Source organism: Rhinatrema bivittatum, chromosome 3 (genome assembly GCF_901001135.1).
Source record: "Rhinatrema bivittatum chromosome 3, aRhiBiv1.1, whole genome shotgun sequence".
Taxonomy (NCBI): domain Eukaryota; kingdom Metazoa; phylum Chordata; class Amphibia; order Gymnophiona; family Rhinatrematidae; genus Rhinatrema; species Rhinatrema bivittatum.
The window spans coordinates 590,581,884-590,600,267 of NC_042617.1; the positions used below are offsets into that span (position 1 = coordinate 590,581,884).

The window sequence follows — 18,384 nt, forward strand, 5'->3', positions numbered from 1 at the left end:
TCCTAACTCCTAATGACCTCACTTCTTCAGTAGTTGTAACCATAACTGCATTAATGAAGATCTGATGTTTCAAGGGACCTCAGTATGGTACTCACCCAATTGATGAAAGCTCCTTTTAAGCCTTGGTCTCTCATGAGCTGAAGTGCCTGACTGGGAAGGCCATAATTTTGGTAGCAGTCACTTTGGAACATGGAGTTGGTGAGCTCCAGACCCTAATGCAGAGCTTTCCAAACTTTTCATGTTGGTGACACACTTTTTAGACAAACATAATTTCACGACACGGTAATTCAGTCTACTAGTAAACCAGAGGTTAAAGGTTAAATGAACGAAACATATTTTGACAATTTATGTATGTTTCCTTAAATATATACATAAGTAAAATGTTTCACGACACAACCTATCTCATGAAAACCTTAAATTTATATTAAAAATATATATTCCAAAATTCATGTTATTGTTATAATTTATGAGAAACAATAATAAAACAAATTGTCTGTCCCCACACACTCATCTCTCTCCTCCCCCAGCACATGTCTGTCCCCCACACACTCATATCTCTCCCCCTCAAGCACATGTCTGTCCCCCCAGCACGTTTGCCCCCCACTCACTCATCTCTCACCCCCCAGCACATGTCTGGCCCCCACACTCATGTACCTCGTCTTTTTGATTGTTGCCAGTTAAGTGCTTTACTCCCTTCCATGATCACCAGACACTGCTGCTTGCAGTCAGTACTCCTCATGGCCAGGCCTCATCGGCAGCAGCAGCCAATGCAAGGATGGCTGGGCTCGTTCCACCCACCAAGCCCCCCAAAAAAAACGCGATTGACAGCAAAAATCACCCAATAATAAGCAACCCATAAACTGAAAAAAAAAAGTGAATCTCTAGAAAAAAAAAAGCCCAAACTCGCATCAGAGTTGACCGGGCTTGCGCGACACACCTGCACACTGCAGGCGACACACTAACGTGTCCCGACACACAGTTTGGAAAGCTCTGCCCTAATGACTTATCCATCTTATAGAAAGTTGAACAGATGATGCAGTTTACAAAGCAGTGGCACTGTAGCCTTTTCTCTAGAGTAGACTACCTGGCTAAAGTTACTCAGGTAACTTTACTTGGGTAACTTCCCACTCAACTCGTTGCTTACTATGGACTTCATTAAGTCATTCCAATGTATACTTTATAGTGGGACATTATCACTTCTCTGGTGCTTGAAAAAGCATGATGCTAAATTTACTGTATATAACACATATTCTGCTCTACCTTATTGTGTACTTATCTGATATCCCTCTGATATATGATTTTAACAAATGCATTTTCTTTCTTGTTAAGAGTTACAGAAATTTGAAGGTTCGTTCAAATAACAGTACTTACAATAGATACAATAAAATAAACAGGTTGGCGAGAGTGTGTTCACTGCTACGTTTGTTTAGGTTTTCACGTCTTCTGAGATCTGTACAATATCTAGAGGAGGTAAGTATTAGAATTTACCAAAAGTTTTCATATTTTTCTTTCCTTTATAGTAAATCTAGTGTAATAATACTATTTTCTAAAAAATATGCTAGTTTACTTTATTTAGTTATTTAAAACTTTTCTATACCGATATTCATAGGAATATCACATCGGTTTACATTGAACAGGGGAAACAGTTAACTTTTGGAAAAGGAATTAGAAAGTAACATGGAACAAGGGAGAATTGGACTTTAGACTATTCAAAGACCACCCTTTAATTTAACTTTCTGAACATAGTGGGGAATAAATTTGTAATAGCCTGCATAAGAAGATTGGCAAAAATGCACATAAGTTACACCAATTTTCAAAGCAGACTTACACACAAGACAGCTTTGAAAATTATCTCACCAGATTTGCCCACCCAAATTACAGCTGTTAAAACGTGTATATGCAAAGGGGGTAATTTTCAAAGGATTTACATACTTTAAACTCTGTTTTACATGTGTAAATGCACTTTGTGTGCAAGTGGGCTTTTGAATATTGCAGCAATATATGCGATTGAATTGTCTTTAGGTTTTACTCACATAAAGAGCATTTCCTGAACATACCCAGATCAGTCCAGACCAGTGGGTTATGCAGCCCTACCATCAGATGGCGGCAGAGAGCAAACTTTGAGCCTGTGCCTATAATTGAGAGTGCCACCAGCAGCCCCTCAGTATTTCTCTGCCGCCAGCAGATGGTAGAGGTGCAGACCTGCAGTCCTGGTTGGGCGTTCAGAGAATTTTTCTGCTGCTCAGGGTTGCTAAGTCTTGGTTTCTCAGATCATCCCCTAGGTTGAGCCGGGCGAACAGGGGGTTGGATTCCCCTGGTGGTGTTCCCTGTAGTGCCCGGATTAGTCCAGACCATGGGTTGAGCCTCCTGTCCAGCAGATGGAGACAGAGAAAAACTGAAAGGGTATCCTATATTTGGACAGAGCCTGCCCTGCATCCCTTCAGTATTTCTTTGTCTCCAGCAGATTCAGACGGTAGAACCTGTGGTTCCCTTATTTCCTCAGTTTTCTATTTCCCTTTGGGGTTTTCTTCTCAGATTTTTTCCAAGATCAAGCAAGTATTCTCTATATCTTTGTATTAAAAAAAAAAAAAAAAAGGATCTCAATCGGTTTCTGCTCTGTCAGTCACGGAGACAGTCCTGTCTCCTCGCTCTGCTGGGAGCCTAGGGGGGCTTGCCCCTTGATTATTCAGCCTAGACTCCCTTTCCCGGTGACCTGTGTGCCATCTTGGGGCGATACTGGCTGCACAGACCCTGAGATGCACATACCTCGGGTCCCTTAGCAGGGATGTTTAATTCCCCTGCAGCTGCTCAAAAAGATCTAACTCTATAGAAATAGAAAACTGGTACAATATGTGATAATTACTATGACACCATGGAGCGATACAGAGGCATTATGACATTTTCCGTTTTATTCACCATTCCCTTTCTAATAATTCCCAACATTCTGTTTGCTTTTTTGACTCCCGCAGCACACTGAACCGACGATTTCAATGTGTTATCCACTATGACACCTAGATCTCTTTCTTGGGTTGTAGCACCTAATATGGAACCCAACATTGTGTAATTATAGCATGGGTTATTTTTCCCTATATGCATCACTTTGCACTTATCCACATTAAATTTCATCTGCCATTTGGATGCCCAATTTTCCAGTCTCACAAGGTCTTCCTGCAATTTATCACAATCTGTTTGTGATTTAACTACTCTGAACAATTTTGTGTCATCTGCAAATTTGATTATCTCACTCGTCGTATTTCTTTCCAGATCATTTATAAATATATTGAAAAGTAAGGGTCCCAATACAGATCCCTGAGGCACTCCACTGTCCACTCCCTTCCACTGAGAAAATTGTCCATTTAATCCTACTCTCTGTTTCCTGTCTTTTAGCCAGTTTGCAATCTACGAAAGGACATTGCCACCTATCCCATGACTTTTTACTTTTCCTAGAAGCCTCTCATGAGGAACTTTGTCAAACGCCTTCTGAAAATCCAAGTATACTATATCTACCGGTTCACCTTTATCCACATGTTTATTAACTCCTTCAAAAAACTGAAGCAGATTTGTGAGGCAAGACTTGCCCTGGATAAAGCCATGCTGACTTTGTTCCATTAAACCATGTCTTTCTATATGTTCTGTGATTTTGATGTTTAGAACACTTTCCACTATTTTTCCTGGCACTGAAGTCAGGCTAACAGGTCTGTAGTTTCCCGGATCGCCCCTGGAGCCCTTTTTAAATATTGGGGTTACATTTGCTATCCTCCAGTCTTCAGGTACAATGGATGATTTTAATGATAAGGGGGGGAGGAGAGGAAGAGCTGTTAGTTAGGACGAAAGGAGAGGAACAGGCTAAGATATAGAGGAAGGAGGGATCATAGATCCCAATTATGACCTGTTATGTTCTTTAACCGGTGTCCGAATGGTCTGGGGGTTCCGGGAAGGCTTGTTTGAAAAGCCATGTTTTGAGGAGTTTCTTAAATGTTTGATGGCAAGGTTCTTGACGGAGCTCTGGTGGCAGAGAGTTCCAAAGTGTAGGCCCTGCTGTCGAAATTGCATGCTTTCTTAGTGCGGATTTGACCAGTGGGGCGTATAATGATCCTTTGTATGCGTTTCTGATTGGTCTGTCTGATGTATGCAGACGGAGTTGAGAGCTTAGTTTAAGAATGGCGATGCCATGAATGTCCTTGTGGATCATCATTAAAGCTTTAAAGGTGATCCTCGATTTTATGGGGAGCCAGTGAAGGAAATGAAGGATGGGCGTGATATGGGCTCTCTTGTTTGAGTTAGTAAGTATCCTCGCCGCGGCATTCTGGACCATCTGTAGGGGTTTGATGGTTATCGCTGGGAGACCTAGCAGGAGGGAATTGCAGTAGTCTAACTTTGTGAGGATAATTGACTGGACTACTAGACGGAAGTCTCTAAAATGCAGGAGAGGTTTCAGATTTTTGAGAACTTGTAGTTTAAAAAAACATTCTTTAGTTGTTATTTACTCTTTCGGATAGTAGAAGGACTAGGGGACACTCCATGAAGTTAGCATGGGGCACATTTAAAACTAATCGGAGAAAGTTCTTTTTTACTCAACGCACAATTAAACTCTGGAATTTGTTGCCAGAGAATTTGGTTTGTGCAGTTAGTATAGCTGTGTTTAAAAAAGGATTGGATAAGTTCTTGGAGGAGAAGTCCATTACCTGCTATTAAGTTCACTTAGAGAATAGCCACTGCCATTAGCAATGGTTACATGGAATAGACTTAGTTTTTGGGTACTTGCCAGGTTCTTATGGCCTGGATTGGCCACTGTTGGAAACAGGATGCTGGGCTTGATGGACCCTTGGTCTGACCCAGTATGGCATTTTCTTATGTTCTTATGTTCTTATGCGTTGAGGACGAATGATTTTAAGTTGAAGTGGTTATCGAGCCGAACCCCTAGGTTTCTGACGGAAGGGGAATGGTTGATGAATGTTTTTGCGAATTGGGAGGCGCTTTGAGAGTTTAGGAGAACGTGGTTTTCGTCTGGCGAAATGATGAGGATCTCGATCTTGTTTGGATTGAGGATAAGGTTAAGGCTGGTGAGCAGATTATTGATGGATTGTAGACAGCTGTTCCAGTGTGCCCAGGTTTTTTGTAAGGATTCGGTGATTGGTAGAAGAATCTGTACGTCGTCAGCGAATATGTAATAAATTAGTTTGAGGTTAGAAAGTAATTGGCACAGTGGCAGCAGATAAATGTTAAAGAGTGTGGGGGAGAGGGATGATCCTTGCGGGACTCCCAGGGTTGATTTGATTGGGTGTCTTTGATAGAGTCTTTGATGGGGATTAGTACCTGCACATCGGTGGCGTAGATATAATAGGTTAGTTTTAGATTGGAAAGGAGTTGGCATAGCAGAAGGAGGTAAATGTTGAAGAGAGTGGGGGAGAGAGAGGATCCTTGTTGTACTCCCATGGAGGAGCTGACAGGATGCGATTCTTTATTGTTAATTTTAACCTTATAGCATCTATTATTAAGGAAAGACTTGAACCATCTGTGTGCCGTACCAGTGATACCAATGTCCGTGAGACAATCTAATAGTATGGCGTGGTTCACTGTGTCGAAAGCTGCGGATAAATCAAGGAGGGCGAGAAGGTAGGATTGTTTTTTTTCAAGGCTGAGGATGATAGAGTCGGAGAGAGAGATTAGAAGTGATTCTTTGTTTAGTGATTTTTGGAATCCGAATTGAGCTGGGGCTGGAATCTTGTGCAATTTTAGGTATTGTGATAGTTGTTTGTTGACTATTTTTTCCAGTAGTTTTGCAATAAACGGTAGATTGGCTATCGGACAGAAGTTAGCAGGATCCGCTGGTGACAAGTTTGGTTTTTTTAGCAGCGGTTTGAGAATCGCGATCTTAAGCGTGTCCAGAACTAGCCCTTGAGCAAGAGAGCAATTGATGATATCTGAGATAGACTTCACAATGATTTTAGGGATGGAGATGAGGAGATTTGATGGTATTGGGTCCGAAGGATGAGATGATGGCTTGACCTTCTTGAGCATGCTTTCAATCTCCAAAGAGAAGGAGGGCTTTAATGTTTCGAGTCTGGAATTTTGCTGAATAATGGAGTTAAAAGAGAGCTGTGGTTGGATATTGTTGGACTTAAGTGGTGCTACCAGGTTGGAGATTTTTTTATCAAAGTGAATCGCTAATTCTGTAGCTTTTGATGAGGCTTGGTCGTCGGAATAGTTGGTGGGGCTGCTTTAGTGAGAGATGAGACGTACGAGAATAGGGCTTTAGAGTCAAAAATGAAGTGATGAATTTTTTGGGAGAAGAAGTCTCTCTTTGTCCGGAGGATCGTGTTCCTGTAAAGGTGCATGGTGTTTTTGTAGGCGACCTGGGAAACTGTGGAAGGGTTTTTGCGCCATCTATGTTCTTTCCTTCTTAGTTCTTGTTTGAGGGAATTCAATTCAGGTGTGAACCAAGATTTCCTGTTATTAGTGTTGGGGTGTATTACTTTGGTGATTATAGGGCAGGTGAGATCCGCTACTTTTGTGGTTATATTGAACCATGAGGTGGTGGCCGCCTCTGCGTCTGAGAGATCAAGATGATCTAATTCTTTGGAGAGGTGGGAGCTGAGGATGTCTAGGGAGCATGTTTTCCTGAATTGGATTGTAGATTTGGTATGTGGTTTGGATGAGGTACCAGAGATGTCTAGGGTTGTGGTAATCACTTGGTGGTCTGACCAGGGGACAGGTGTACAGATCGGTTTGGAGGCTAAGGACAGTCCTTCGTTAAGGAATATTAGATCCAATGTGTGTCCGGCTTTGTGAGTGGGAATGTCTATTATCTGTTTGAAACCCAGGTATTTGAGAGATGAGAGTAAGGATTCGCAGTTGGGGGATAGAGGAGCTGCATCTACATGTAAGTTAAAGTCTCTCAATATTATAGCTGGAGTGTCGTAGTTACTATGTTTGGCAATGCGTTCGATAAGAGGGGAGGGGTCTGCTTCTAGTAGGCCTGGGGGGGGGGGGGGGGGGATAAATAAGGCATACTTGCAGCTGGAGGGATTTGAAAACCGCGAATTCCAGAGAAGCTACTGAGTCTGAGAATTGGAGAGTGAGCCTAAGATCTTTTTTAGACATGAAACCTTCCTCCCATCCCTTCGACCAAATCCCTACTAAACTTCTCCTGCTAATTCCCAACACCATCTCCAAAACACTGGCGACATCATAAACTGTTCACTATCTCAGGGAATCTTTCCAGACGACCTTAAACTGGCCTCCCTCAAACCACTCCTAAAGAAACCAAATCTGGATCCTAAAGATCCCAACAACTTCCGCCCGATTTCCAACCTTCTTTTTATAGTCAAGATCATGGAAAAATTAGTTAATGCTCAACTATCTGATTACATCGAGGATCACAAAATACTGTTCCATACCCAATACGGGTTCCGTAAAGCATTAAGCACATAATCCCTACTCATATCCCTGACAGACCACCTCATCATGGGCCTTGATAAAGGTCAATCCTTCTTACTGATTCTCCTTGACCTCTCGGCAGCATTTGACACTGTTAACCATTCCATCCTCCTAAACCAGCTGTCGGTCATCGGAATAACTGGAACTGCATATGCATGGTTCAAAACATTCCTCAGTAACAGAGGCTACAAGGTTAGAATTCACAATAAAGAATCACCCCGTTATAACTCCTCCCTAGGAGTTCCCCAGGGTTCTTCCCTATCCCCCAAGCTATTCAACATTTACCTTCTTCCACTGTGCCAGCTGTTAACCAAACTGAATCTAAAACACTTCCTGTACGCCAACGATGTCCAGATTTTGATCCCCCTTAAAGAATCCATCACTAAAACACTGGAATATTGGGAAAATTGCCTTTCAGAAATCAACTGCCTCCTCGCTTGCTTAAACCTGATTCTAAACTATTCTAAGAGTGAACTCCTTCTCATCTCCCTGGAAAATAATAATATCATGTCGAGTCCACCAATCAACCTACTCATCACCCAAGCAAGAGACTTAGGAGTAATAATCAACAATCGTCTGAATTTAAAATCATTCATCAACCAAACAACTAAGGACTGTTTTTATAAACTACAGGTACTGAAAAGGATAAAACCACTCCTTCACTTTCAAGACTTAAGAATGTTTCTTCAAACAATAATCTTCTCCAAGATAGACTATTGTAATTCTATCTTACTAGGTCTCCCTTCATCTTCCACTAAACCTCTTTAGATGGTCCAAAACGCGGCAGCCAGAATACTGACAAACACAAGGAGAAGAGACCACATCACTCCCATCCTCAAAAACTTACACTGGCTGCCAATACTTCGTAAGAAGTGATCACATATATAAATAAGTTAATTGATGTGTTGAACCCTCATTTTTTTGAGCATACAAAACTTAATGTGCAAAACATTTATAAATTATAGTGTTTGCTCAATGCGTTTTAATCATAGGTATTGTCACATCATTTCTCAATAGCCACAATTTATAAATGCTTATTTGCAAAATAATTGTGAGTTTTAAAATTTTTGAATTTTTGTTTACCTTTTTGAACTTTTTTCTAAAAAGAAAGCATTATTCCTTCATCATTGTAAATGCAAGAAAAAAGGTTATTTCGACTTATCCTTCCCAGTAAACGTCTGTAGCCAAATAAGCTGATGTCACGGCTTGCGCCGGTTTTCTCTTGGCAAATGCTCAGCAAGCAGTCCAGTTTTTTCAGTGAACAGCCCAGTTTTTTCGCTGAATGCTCAGCAAGCAGTCCGTTTTTTCTCAGCGACTGCTTAACAAACAGCCCGTCACTGCTGGTGTTTCGCGACCTTCATCAGGGGCTAATATTTCTACAGGAAGAAACAAGGAATGCAACTCGTAAGTGTCCGATACATGAAAAGGAAAACTTAATACATTTTTCACTTACATTTGCGCCTGGAACCGGAAGAGCAAAATCTTCTTGGTGTGGCGTTACAAGTTTAGGATCCGCCATCTTTAAAGAGACGCATTTAAAGCTTGCATTCGGCTCGTGCTACAACCAATCAGCAAAAGTGAAAATTCAGTTTTGCCAATGAATAATCAACTCGGTTAAACTAACGAAGACCATTCAATGGTGTCATTCATACCCCGGGGAGATTCTGTGGATAGTTCAAAGATCCATCTTTGTTCCTTGTAATTTAATACTGAATGACTGTCTCCTCCTCTAGAGTTTTGTGGGACCATTTCTAAAATTGTCCATTGTAAATCTGAAAAAGTGTGATTTGCTTGTAAGCAGTGTTTTACCATGGGAGTTTCAATATTCCCCGTATTCAAATGCCTATGATGTTCTCTCAGCCGAGTTCTAATGACTCTTGAAGTACATCCCACATATAAGAGAGGACAGTTGCATTGAATAAGATAAACCACATTCTGGGAATTACAATCGGTCAAGTGTCTCTTCTTATAAACAACCCCGGTGGCTGGATGTTTCCATTCCTTACCTGTCATAGAATTTTGACAGATATCACATTGTCCACACTTCGCATGATTGCCAGTAATAAATTGATCAGTAATAAATTGATCAGTGCTACCTGATAATGCTCTCACAATATGATTTTTTATGTTGGAACCTCTTTGAAATGAGATTAATGGTGGGTCTGAAAATAAGGGATGTAACTGTAATACATGTTTCAAGTTCATTTTACACCCCCTGTTAATTGTAAACCAGCATGATGTGATTGTATCATGAATGCCGATATAGAAAAACTTTAAATAAATAAATAAATAAATAAATAAATATAGAGCCATTGCAGAAGCTCCATCATCCTAAGTAGACTGATCTTGCCCATTAGCGACAAGGGTAATGTAGACCAGACGTGCAATCTGTGTTCCACATTTCTAAGAAGCTGGCCTATATTAGCCCCCTTGAGTTGTTCCACCTCTCTAGTAAGTTGTATTCCCAGGTATCTCATGGACTTATCCACCCACTGTAAGGGAAACGCCCCTTCCCAATTTGCTTTGACTTCTGCTCCTATATCCATTGCCTCAGATTTTCCCTCATTTATCTTTAGGCCTGCAAACATACCAAATAGTTCTGATAATTCAGTACTTTTTGTAAGGAGTGCTGTGGGGAAGTAAAGACAAGAACATCATCAGCAAAAGCAGAGACTTTGAATTCTTGCGATTTCCCTTTGTAACCTGTAATAGAGGCAACCATTTCCAATTTTCGAAGGAGGGGATCTATTGTCAAGATATACAGCAACTGGGATAGGGAACACTCCTGCCTTGGTCCTCGATATAACTGGAAATCCTCTGAGACATGACCATTAGCTATGATTGCTGATTTCGGGGCATTATATAACATCTCTATGTTTTGTATTATGTCCCCCTTGAATCCATATCTTCCTAGCACGGAAAATAAATAAGGCCAGGACACCCTTTCGAAAGCCTTTTCAGAATCAAATCTGACTATCAAGGCTGGGGTGCCTTTAGCTTTACTTTCCTCCATGGCTATCAACAATTTAGTCATATTCGTGCTCACCGATCTGCCCTTGATAAAGCCTACTTGGGTCTTTGTGATAATTGTTGGGAATATTAGGCTTAATCTGTCCGCCATAATTTTGGCGAATAATTTTGCAATAATTGAGCAAGGAGATCGGATGCTGTGAAAGCCGGATCTTTTCCGGGCTTTTCTAGGACTGTAATGTAGGCCCGTGTTAGCTCGGTAGGGAATTTCTGCTGCTGTTGTGTTGTTTCATAGAATTTCAATAGGTTAGGGGCAAATTGATAGAGAAGAGTTTTGTAATATTCGGCACTAAAGCCATTTGGTCCTGGCGCCTTCCCTCGTTTTGATAACACTGATAATCTCTACTATACGTAATGGTTGGTTAAGTTGTGCCAATTGTTCAGGGGATATTTGTGGGAGCGAAAAATCTCTAAAAAAATTCCGCTTCTTGTTCCTGGACCGCCACTTCGATCGTCCGTGTATAGCTTTTCATAAAAGTCTGTGAAGGCTGCACAGATGGCTGAATTGCTCTGAATGGGATTACCCTGTCTATCTTTAAATTTTGCAATATAGGATTTCCCCCTTGCTATTCGGGTCATATTGGCTAGTATACGTCCAGTTTTGTTGCCATAGCGGAAAAGCCTATGCTCTCCATAGAACAGAGACTGCTTCGCTTTCTTATGCAACCAGTCATTTAAGGAGTGCAATATGGCATAATATTCCTCTCGTGTCTGCATAGTATTTTGCTTTGACATTTGTGCCTTGGCATGCTTAAGCCTACCCTCCAACTGTTTTATTTGTTTATGCATATTTTTTGAACGAGCTATCATATATGCCAAAATTTTGCCTCTCATTACTGCCTTACCGGCCTCCCATTAAAGGACGGGGTCCACTTTGTGTGACTTATTCTGTGTCTCATAGTCTCTCCATTTGTCCCTTAAAAACTCCTGAAATTTTCGATTACCCATCAAGTGTCCCGGAAACTTCCACATTTTTGTCCCAGTTTCCTCCTCTTGTACCTTTAAATCTATCCATAAGATCGTGTGGTCAGAGATTTCAATGGGGCCCAGGTTGCTTTCTCTATCTTAGGGAATAGGTTGTCAGCTACCAATATGTAATCTATCTGCGGCATCGTGGCGTGGGCTCTCGAGACATGAGTATAATCTCGCTCAGTCAGGTGTAGTGTGCACCATATGTATATGAGATTCAATTCAGTACAAAAGATAATCAATGCCTTTACCCTCCCCTCCACTCCTTGTATTCCCTGGTCCGGTTCTATCCAAGGACTGCTCACTTACACAATTTAAGTCTCCCATAAGAATAAGCGACCCCCTGGCAACGGAGATTATTTTGGCCAGTAGAGTCTGAAAAAATGAATGCGTATATGAATTGGGGCCATATGCGGTACAGAAAGTATATTCTCTACCCATTATTTTTCCTACTACTATTAGATATCTTCCTTCCTCATCCGTTATTTGATGGTTTACTTCTAACGGAATATTCTTGTGGATTAAAAGTGCCACTCCCGCCTTCCTGTGGACGGCCAGTGCATACAAGCATTGCCCTACCCAGCTACTTTTTAGTTTTTTACTCTCTCTGTCTGTGAGGTGAATTTCCTGAAGACTAACTACAAAATTCTTTTGCGGAGCAAGGCGCTAAGTATTTTCTGCCATTTTATGGGGGATCCAATCCCTCTTACATTCCAAGATCCACATCTTAGGTTTGCCATCTATATAGGAATGCGTGCACCCAGGATATTAGCCTCTGTATCCATATATAACCTCGGGGTTTCCCAGCCTGAACCTCCCAGGCCATCCTCCCAGATCCCTTCTTCGACCCAGATATGAAATTCCCCATTTGTTAAAGATCCTAAATCCCCATCTCCCCTCTCCCCTTCCAAATCCTTTCCTGCCTTGGGATTTCTGCCCCCCCAAAAGCTCCATGACATCCCCATTTACCCTGGGGTCGAGGTCAGTAGTGTGTGCGCTCAAGTGTCCCCTACCCTGCTTGAGGACATTGAGTCCCTTCCCAAGTACAACCGATTGTCAACTGTATGTACATTTAAACCCCTTCTAACTTTCTAGGAGTCTATTAATAGTACATATTGACATAACAATATTCTGTAACAAGAATAACTTTTCTTATATAAGTTTCACACTGCTCTCTCACCTTAATGGGCCCCGCAGCCATAACATTTAAGCACTGCCATAGTATATTCAACCCCTGCAGTTCTGTCTCCTATGATTGGGTTTCGGTACTCAACCTATCTAGGCTGCATGAGCCTTTGTTTACCCCCCTGTGATAAGTTCCATAAACCACATTTATGTCCAACGTTTAAACTCAAAACCAGAAACTGACAAACTGTAAAGTTCATAATGTAGAGCTCTCTATGTAGTTCCAGAACAAGGAAATCAGAACACATCTGTATTGCTGTTTTCTGAAGAAACTGCTGTGTACTGACAGCAGTGTCCCTTATTTTCCTTTAGCCGGACCAGGCGTTGAGGTACTGCTCCGTTCATGTTTTTTCTCTTGCTGAATTCAACCATTCTTCTGCTTTGCTAGGTGACTCAAAAGAGAAAACCTTTCCATCATTCCATACTTTTAAAATCACTGGATATTGCAATGCAAATCCAGTGTTTGGATTGAAAAGATCCTGACATGTTTTGGAGAAAAGCTTCCTCTTCGCTGCTATCGTAGCTGAGTAGTCCTGGAATCTTATTATTTGATGCTCTTGAAATTTTGTGGTCCTGATCTTCCGGTAAACTGCCAAAACTGTTGCTCTCTGCCCCCAGTTCAAGAACCGGGCTATGACCAGCCTGGGCCTCCGCTCCGCATCACGCTTGGGGCCCAGTCTGTGGGCCCTTTCTATAATAAGCTTGCCTACCATGTCAGGTAGTTGTAGCACACTGGGCAGCCATTCTTCCAAGATGTTCCTTAGATCTCCCTCCGTTATCATGTCCGGCAATCCCCAAAACTTCAAATTGTTCCGGCGAGACCTGTTCTCCAGATCTTCTAATTTGTCTTCTGCCACTTTACAAGCTGTTTCCAGTGCTGTTACCTTTGCCATCAGCGCCATATTGTCTTCTTCTACGATGGAGATTCTGCCTTCCGCGATGTCTATTATGTGACCAATATCACCCAGTGTCTCTTTTAGGGCTGCAATGTTCTCTTTAATGCCCTGAAATTTATGATCCAGGGCGGCCACAACAGCCGCGGTAAGCCGCTCGATGCCTGTGTCGTCCAGTGCCATTACATCCGGGGCACTGTTTATAACCGCCATTTTCTCTTCCATTCCCGCCGGCTTCAGCTTGTCATTTCGCGGCGCTTTTGAGGTCATAATTGGATTCTTTTCACGGTCTTTCCTTTGCAACTTTGCTGCCGCTGATCTCTGCCGTTGCTTGGGACCCTTTTTCTGTTGTGTGCTCAGTTTGTAGCTCAATTTTAATGCTTTTTTTGGGGGGGGATGACACCCGGAGCTCAGGCAAATGCGTCTCTACCGGCTCACTCTATCATATGACTTCCAGGGCCTTTTATATATGCATGATACCACTTTAGAAAATTGGGCCCAAAATTCTTTTTTTTCAGTGTTTCCAATAAAATTGGCCATTTCAGTCAATTGATTGCTTTTTCAACATCTGGGGCAAGCAAGAGAAGGTTTGAATTCATTTTTTATATAATAAGCTTTCTTTCTTATGTTATCTGAATTGTGACATCCTTTTATGAAATCTGATTGACCTTCCTAACTTACTTAGACAAGAATTGCTCTATTCTACATCCATGGATTTTTGCAAATATTTTTACATCATAGTTCAGAAGGGATGTAACTGGGAGCTTGAAACTTGTGTCTGGCTCCTAGGGCATCTGAGTATAAGAGCTTTTGTATGCTGGAAATGCCCTCAGTATCAGCAGTTTGTTGTGCTGCTAATTTCACAGAAAACATGCTTATATATTGGACACATGGTAATAGATACAAAAAGGGTTGAAGTAGCACAAGTTTGAAAGTTGTCAGCAGTTATGCCAGTTGTCAGGGTTTCTATGAATTGAAATTAATGCTTTCTGTGCCAGCTATGGGGACGCTATCATTTGCAGACCTACAAAACACATTCAGGCTTTACATTCAGCCCATCCTCTCAAGACTTCACTTAGCAAAAGAGCTATTTCCACTGCCGGTCCTAATCTCTGGAATTCACTCCCACCAGACCTTAGAATTGAACAATCGACTCCCACCTTTAAAAAAAGACTAAAGACCTGGTTGTTCAACCAAGCATTCTCTTAATTTCAAACTTAATACCTAAGCTTTGATCTCCAGGAAGGTCCACTACTTTGTATATAATTACCCTTAAGTTATTATTTTTATTTTCTCCAAGTTCTATTTACCTTGTTCATTGTAAGACATTATTCTATATACTGTCAATCTATTGTTGTAATGTAAACCGAAGTGATTAGTAACTTTGTTACCAGAACTTCGGTATATAAAACTGCTAAATAAATAAATAAATAAATATGTATGCGGATGATGTCCAGATCCTCATCCCCATTCAAAAAACCCTTAAAGACACCCTGCATTTCTGGGAATCCTGCCTAGCTTCCATCAACGTCCTTTTAGCCAACCTCCAACTTGCACTTAACACAACTAAAACGGAAATCCTCCTCATATCCAACAATCCTGAAATCACTTCGCAGGTCACATCCAACACCCCCACCCCCTCCTGCCATCTGTAAGAGACCTAGGTGTTGTATTAGATCAACGCCTTAATTTTCAACCCCATATCAAATCTCTACTAAAAGGAGGTTTCTATAAACTCCACATCCTCAAAAAACTTAAACCCCTCCTCCACGCTCAGGACTTCCGTCTAGTTTTGCAGTCTACCATTTTATCCAAATTGGATTACTGCAACTCCCTTCTCCTAGGCCTCCCTTACTCTACAATTAAACCACTACAAATCCTGCAGAACTCCATGGCTAGAATCATCACTGACACACGCAAAAGAGAACACATCTCCCCAGCATTAAAAGAGCTGCACTGGCTTCCCATCCCTTTCCGGATAAAATACAAAACCCTCACCGTTCTTCATAATGCGCTCTACAAAAACAATCCTGCATGGCTCAAGGAAATGCCGCGCTTCCGTGACACTAATCGTCCATCCAGAGCCACCCTCGCAGGCACCCTACAAATCCCACCCCTCAAAACTGCACACCTCTCCCTTACCAGAGAAAGAGCATTTACCATAGCTGGCCCTACATTATGGATTCACTCCCCATGTCTCTCCGCCTTGAACCCTCCTTACCCCACTTCAAAAAAGGCATGAAAACCTGGCTTTTCTTACAGGCCTACCCTGATGCCAATCAAACCTAAACCCCTTTGCTTCCAGCCCTGCTACCCTCTAATAATGATGCATCTTAAGGAAACGTTGACTGTATAATCATTGAAATGTTATTTTTGCATTAATGTTTTAATATAGTTCCTGTCTACATTTCTTCTCTCCCTTACGCTCTGCAACCTATATTTTTCACGCTACTTATGCGCTTGCTCTCACCCGCCCCCATCTCTCCTTTTTCTATTCCTGCTCCACTTCCCCTGTCCCTGTTATTTTGTAATTTCTCTTTCCTCGCTACAAGAGTTGATTGTAAACCGGCATGATATGTCCTATGAATGTCGGTATATCAAAAGTTCTTAAATAAATAAGTAAATAAATAAATAAATGTATATGGTTGACCACATGTGCAGATGCAAAAACCTTTATAATAAGATGTCCCTTCAGAAGAATACCACTCCATCCAGAAATTATATCACTCCAACCTCATCCCACTCCTTTTGTACCCTTTTGCTTAAGAAAGAAAATAAAAGTGAACATATGCAGGCAAATTTTCAAAGCTCAGCGCAAGCAAATACCGAGAGATATGCGTGTGACTGGGCCCTGTGCATGCCAAGCGCATTTTAGAAACAGCCCAGCCACACGCATATCTCCCGGTACACGCAGAAGTGCCGGGCCTTTCAAAAGGGGCAGGCCGGGGGGGGGCGGCCAGGACAGCACCATTTTGTACTGTCCTGGGGAAGCGCGCACTGGCAGCTGGCTGCTGTGCACGTGGGTTTAGTGGTCAGGGAGGAGAGGGGAAAAGATAGGGGATAGGGAAGTTCCATCCCAGTCCGCTTCTTAATTGGAGCGGACTGGGAGGGAACTGGGAAAGGCCTACTCGCGTCACCGTGCATTGCTTTTTAAACCCCGCGAGAGGCCACCTGTCCGCACTTGCGCGCGCAGATATTAAAATCCGGCATGCATGTTTGTGCGGGAATTGTATTTTATAACATACACGTGGCAACGTGCGCTTTTCCAAAATTTGTATACTTTCAGCAGTATTTAGAGACATGTTTAGGTCAGCGGAGAAAATCAGCATATCTTTGAAATGTGGTACAAAATCTGCAATGAAAAAGTATTTGTAAATTTTCTCCCAGTGAGAAAATTGCCCCATAATGTATACTATTTTAAAATACAGGCCCTTCTGCCCCAGAGTGGTCTCTCCAGTGTTCAGCTTTAGATTAACTCTTTGTTCTGTTCACAGTGAAGAGATAATTCGGGTTTAGATGTTTAATGATGTCCTTTTGGATGTGAATAACTGTTTTGCATATTTAGGGGTAGATTTGAAAACGTGCTCACCTGCGTCCATGTGCGCGCGCTTCCGGGAACGAACATGGACGCACCAATTTTATAACATGCATATTATAAAATCCATGGGCTGCACGCACATGTGCACCAGATTTTATAATCCGCGCGCGCATTTTCGGACGGCGCACGCATGTGTGGATGGTGCGTGCATGGGGGCCAATTTCGTAAGAGTACACACAGTGAAGCAATTGGGCCTCCCCGAGTTCCCTCCCAGTCCGCTCCAATTAAGGAGCGGACTGGGAGGGAACTTCCCTACCCCCCTACCTAACCTTCTTTCCCTTTCCCCTCTCCACCCCAATCCTTAACCCCTACCTAGCTACTCCTAATTTTTTTATTTTTTTATTTTTTTTACTTACTGCTCCTTGGAGCCAGAAGCAATTTACGGCAAGCGCTTCCCTGGGACAGCGTACGGTCCCGCTGTCCCAGCCCGCCCCCAGACCATGCCCCCCAGCCTGCCCCTGTGCAAACAGGGCTTTATGCGCGTGGCCGACCTCTTTGAAAATGCGTTCGGCGCGTACAAGGCTTGGCCGCGCTCGTAAACTCCAGGATTTACACGTGCAGGCCTTTGAAAATCTGCCCGTTATTGTGTACATCCTAAAACCCACACCTGTTCTGGGTATCAGAGACTGGGTAGGAAACATAGGTCGAAGTGTAAATAAAGATTTACTGCTATATGAGATTTGTATTAAAACAGTAATACAGATTATATTCTTATGCTATATTTGTGAAGTTCCACAACCTGTACTTTTACCTCTGGTGAAATTGTTCCTGTTTCACCATTATTTTGAAGGAGTAGAAACTAGATCATATTTCAGTATTTTTATATAGCTAGTGAATACCTATTTCAGGTTCTTGTGTACTGTGATCGAGTAAGACTTTCTGTTTATATTTCTGCTTTATTTTGTGAAGATGCAAGAGTGGACTAAATATGGGATAAATGCCATTTTGAGCCTAATTTATCTGTTTTGTCTGATAATCTTGATATGGCATTGGAATTCCTGCTTGCAGTTTCTTATTCAGAAACTCTTAAATTTTCCAGAAAATGGCTGGGTTCATGATGAAGAACTTGAGGTAACTATGGAAAATAATGATCTTTTAAAGATATTTCATAGTTTAAAATTATTTATATATTTTATTTTAGTTTGAAGGAAAACATGTATGGCATCTTTTTCTTTTGTCTTTGAAAATAGCCTTTTAGCACTCCCTAAAACAGCAGATTAAAATGCTCTAAAACATAATGGGGTAGATTTTCATACAGGGCGCCCTCGC

General features: G+C 41.8%; 1 protein-coding gene across 1 annotated transcript in view; it reads left to right on the top strand.

Moving 5' to 3' along the window:
- Positions 1 to 1,335: 1,335 nt before the first annotated feature.
- LOC115088438 (potassium/sodium hyperpolarization-activated cyclic nucleotide-gated channel 1-like) overlaps positions 1,336 to 18,384 on the top strand; it is a 312,950-nt gene continuing 295,901 nt past the window's right edge. Inside the window, exons 1-2 of the mRNA XM_029596713.1 lie at positions 1,336 to 1,470; positions 18,025 to 18,186. Coding sequence (XP_029452573.1) covers positions 18,025 to 18,186 — 162 coding nt within the window. The 5' untranslated portion in view covers positions 1,336 to 1,470. The remainder of the gene's footprint in view (positions 1,471 to 18,024; positions 18,187 to 18,384) is intronic.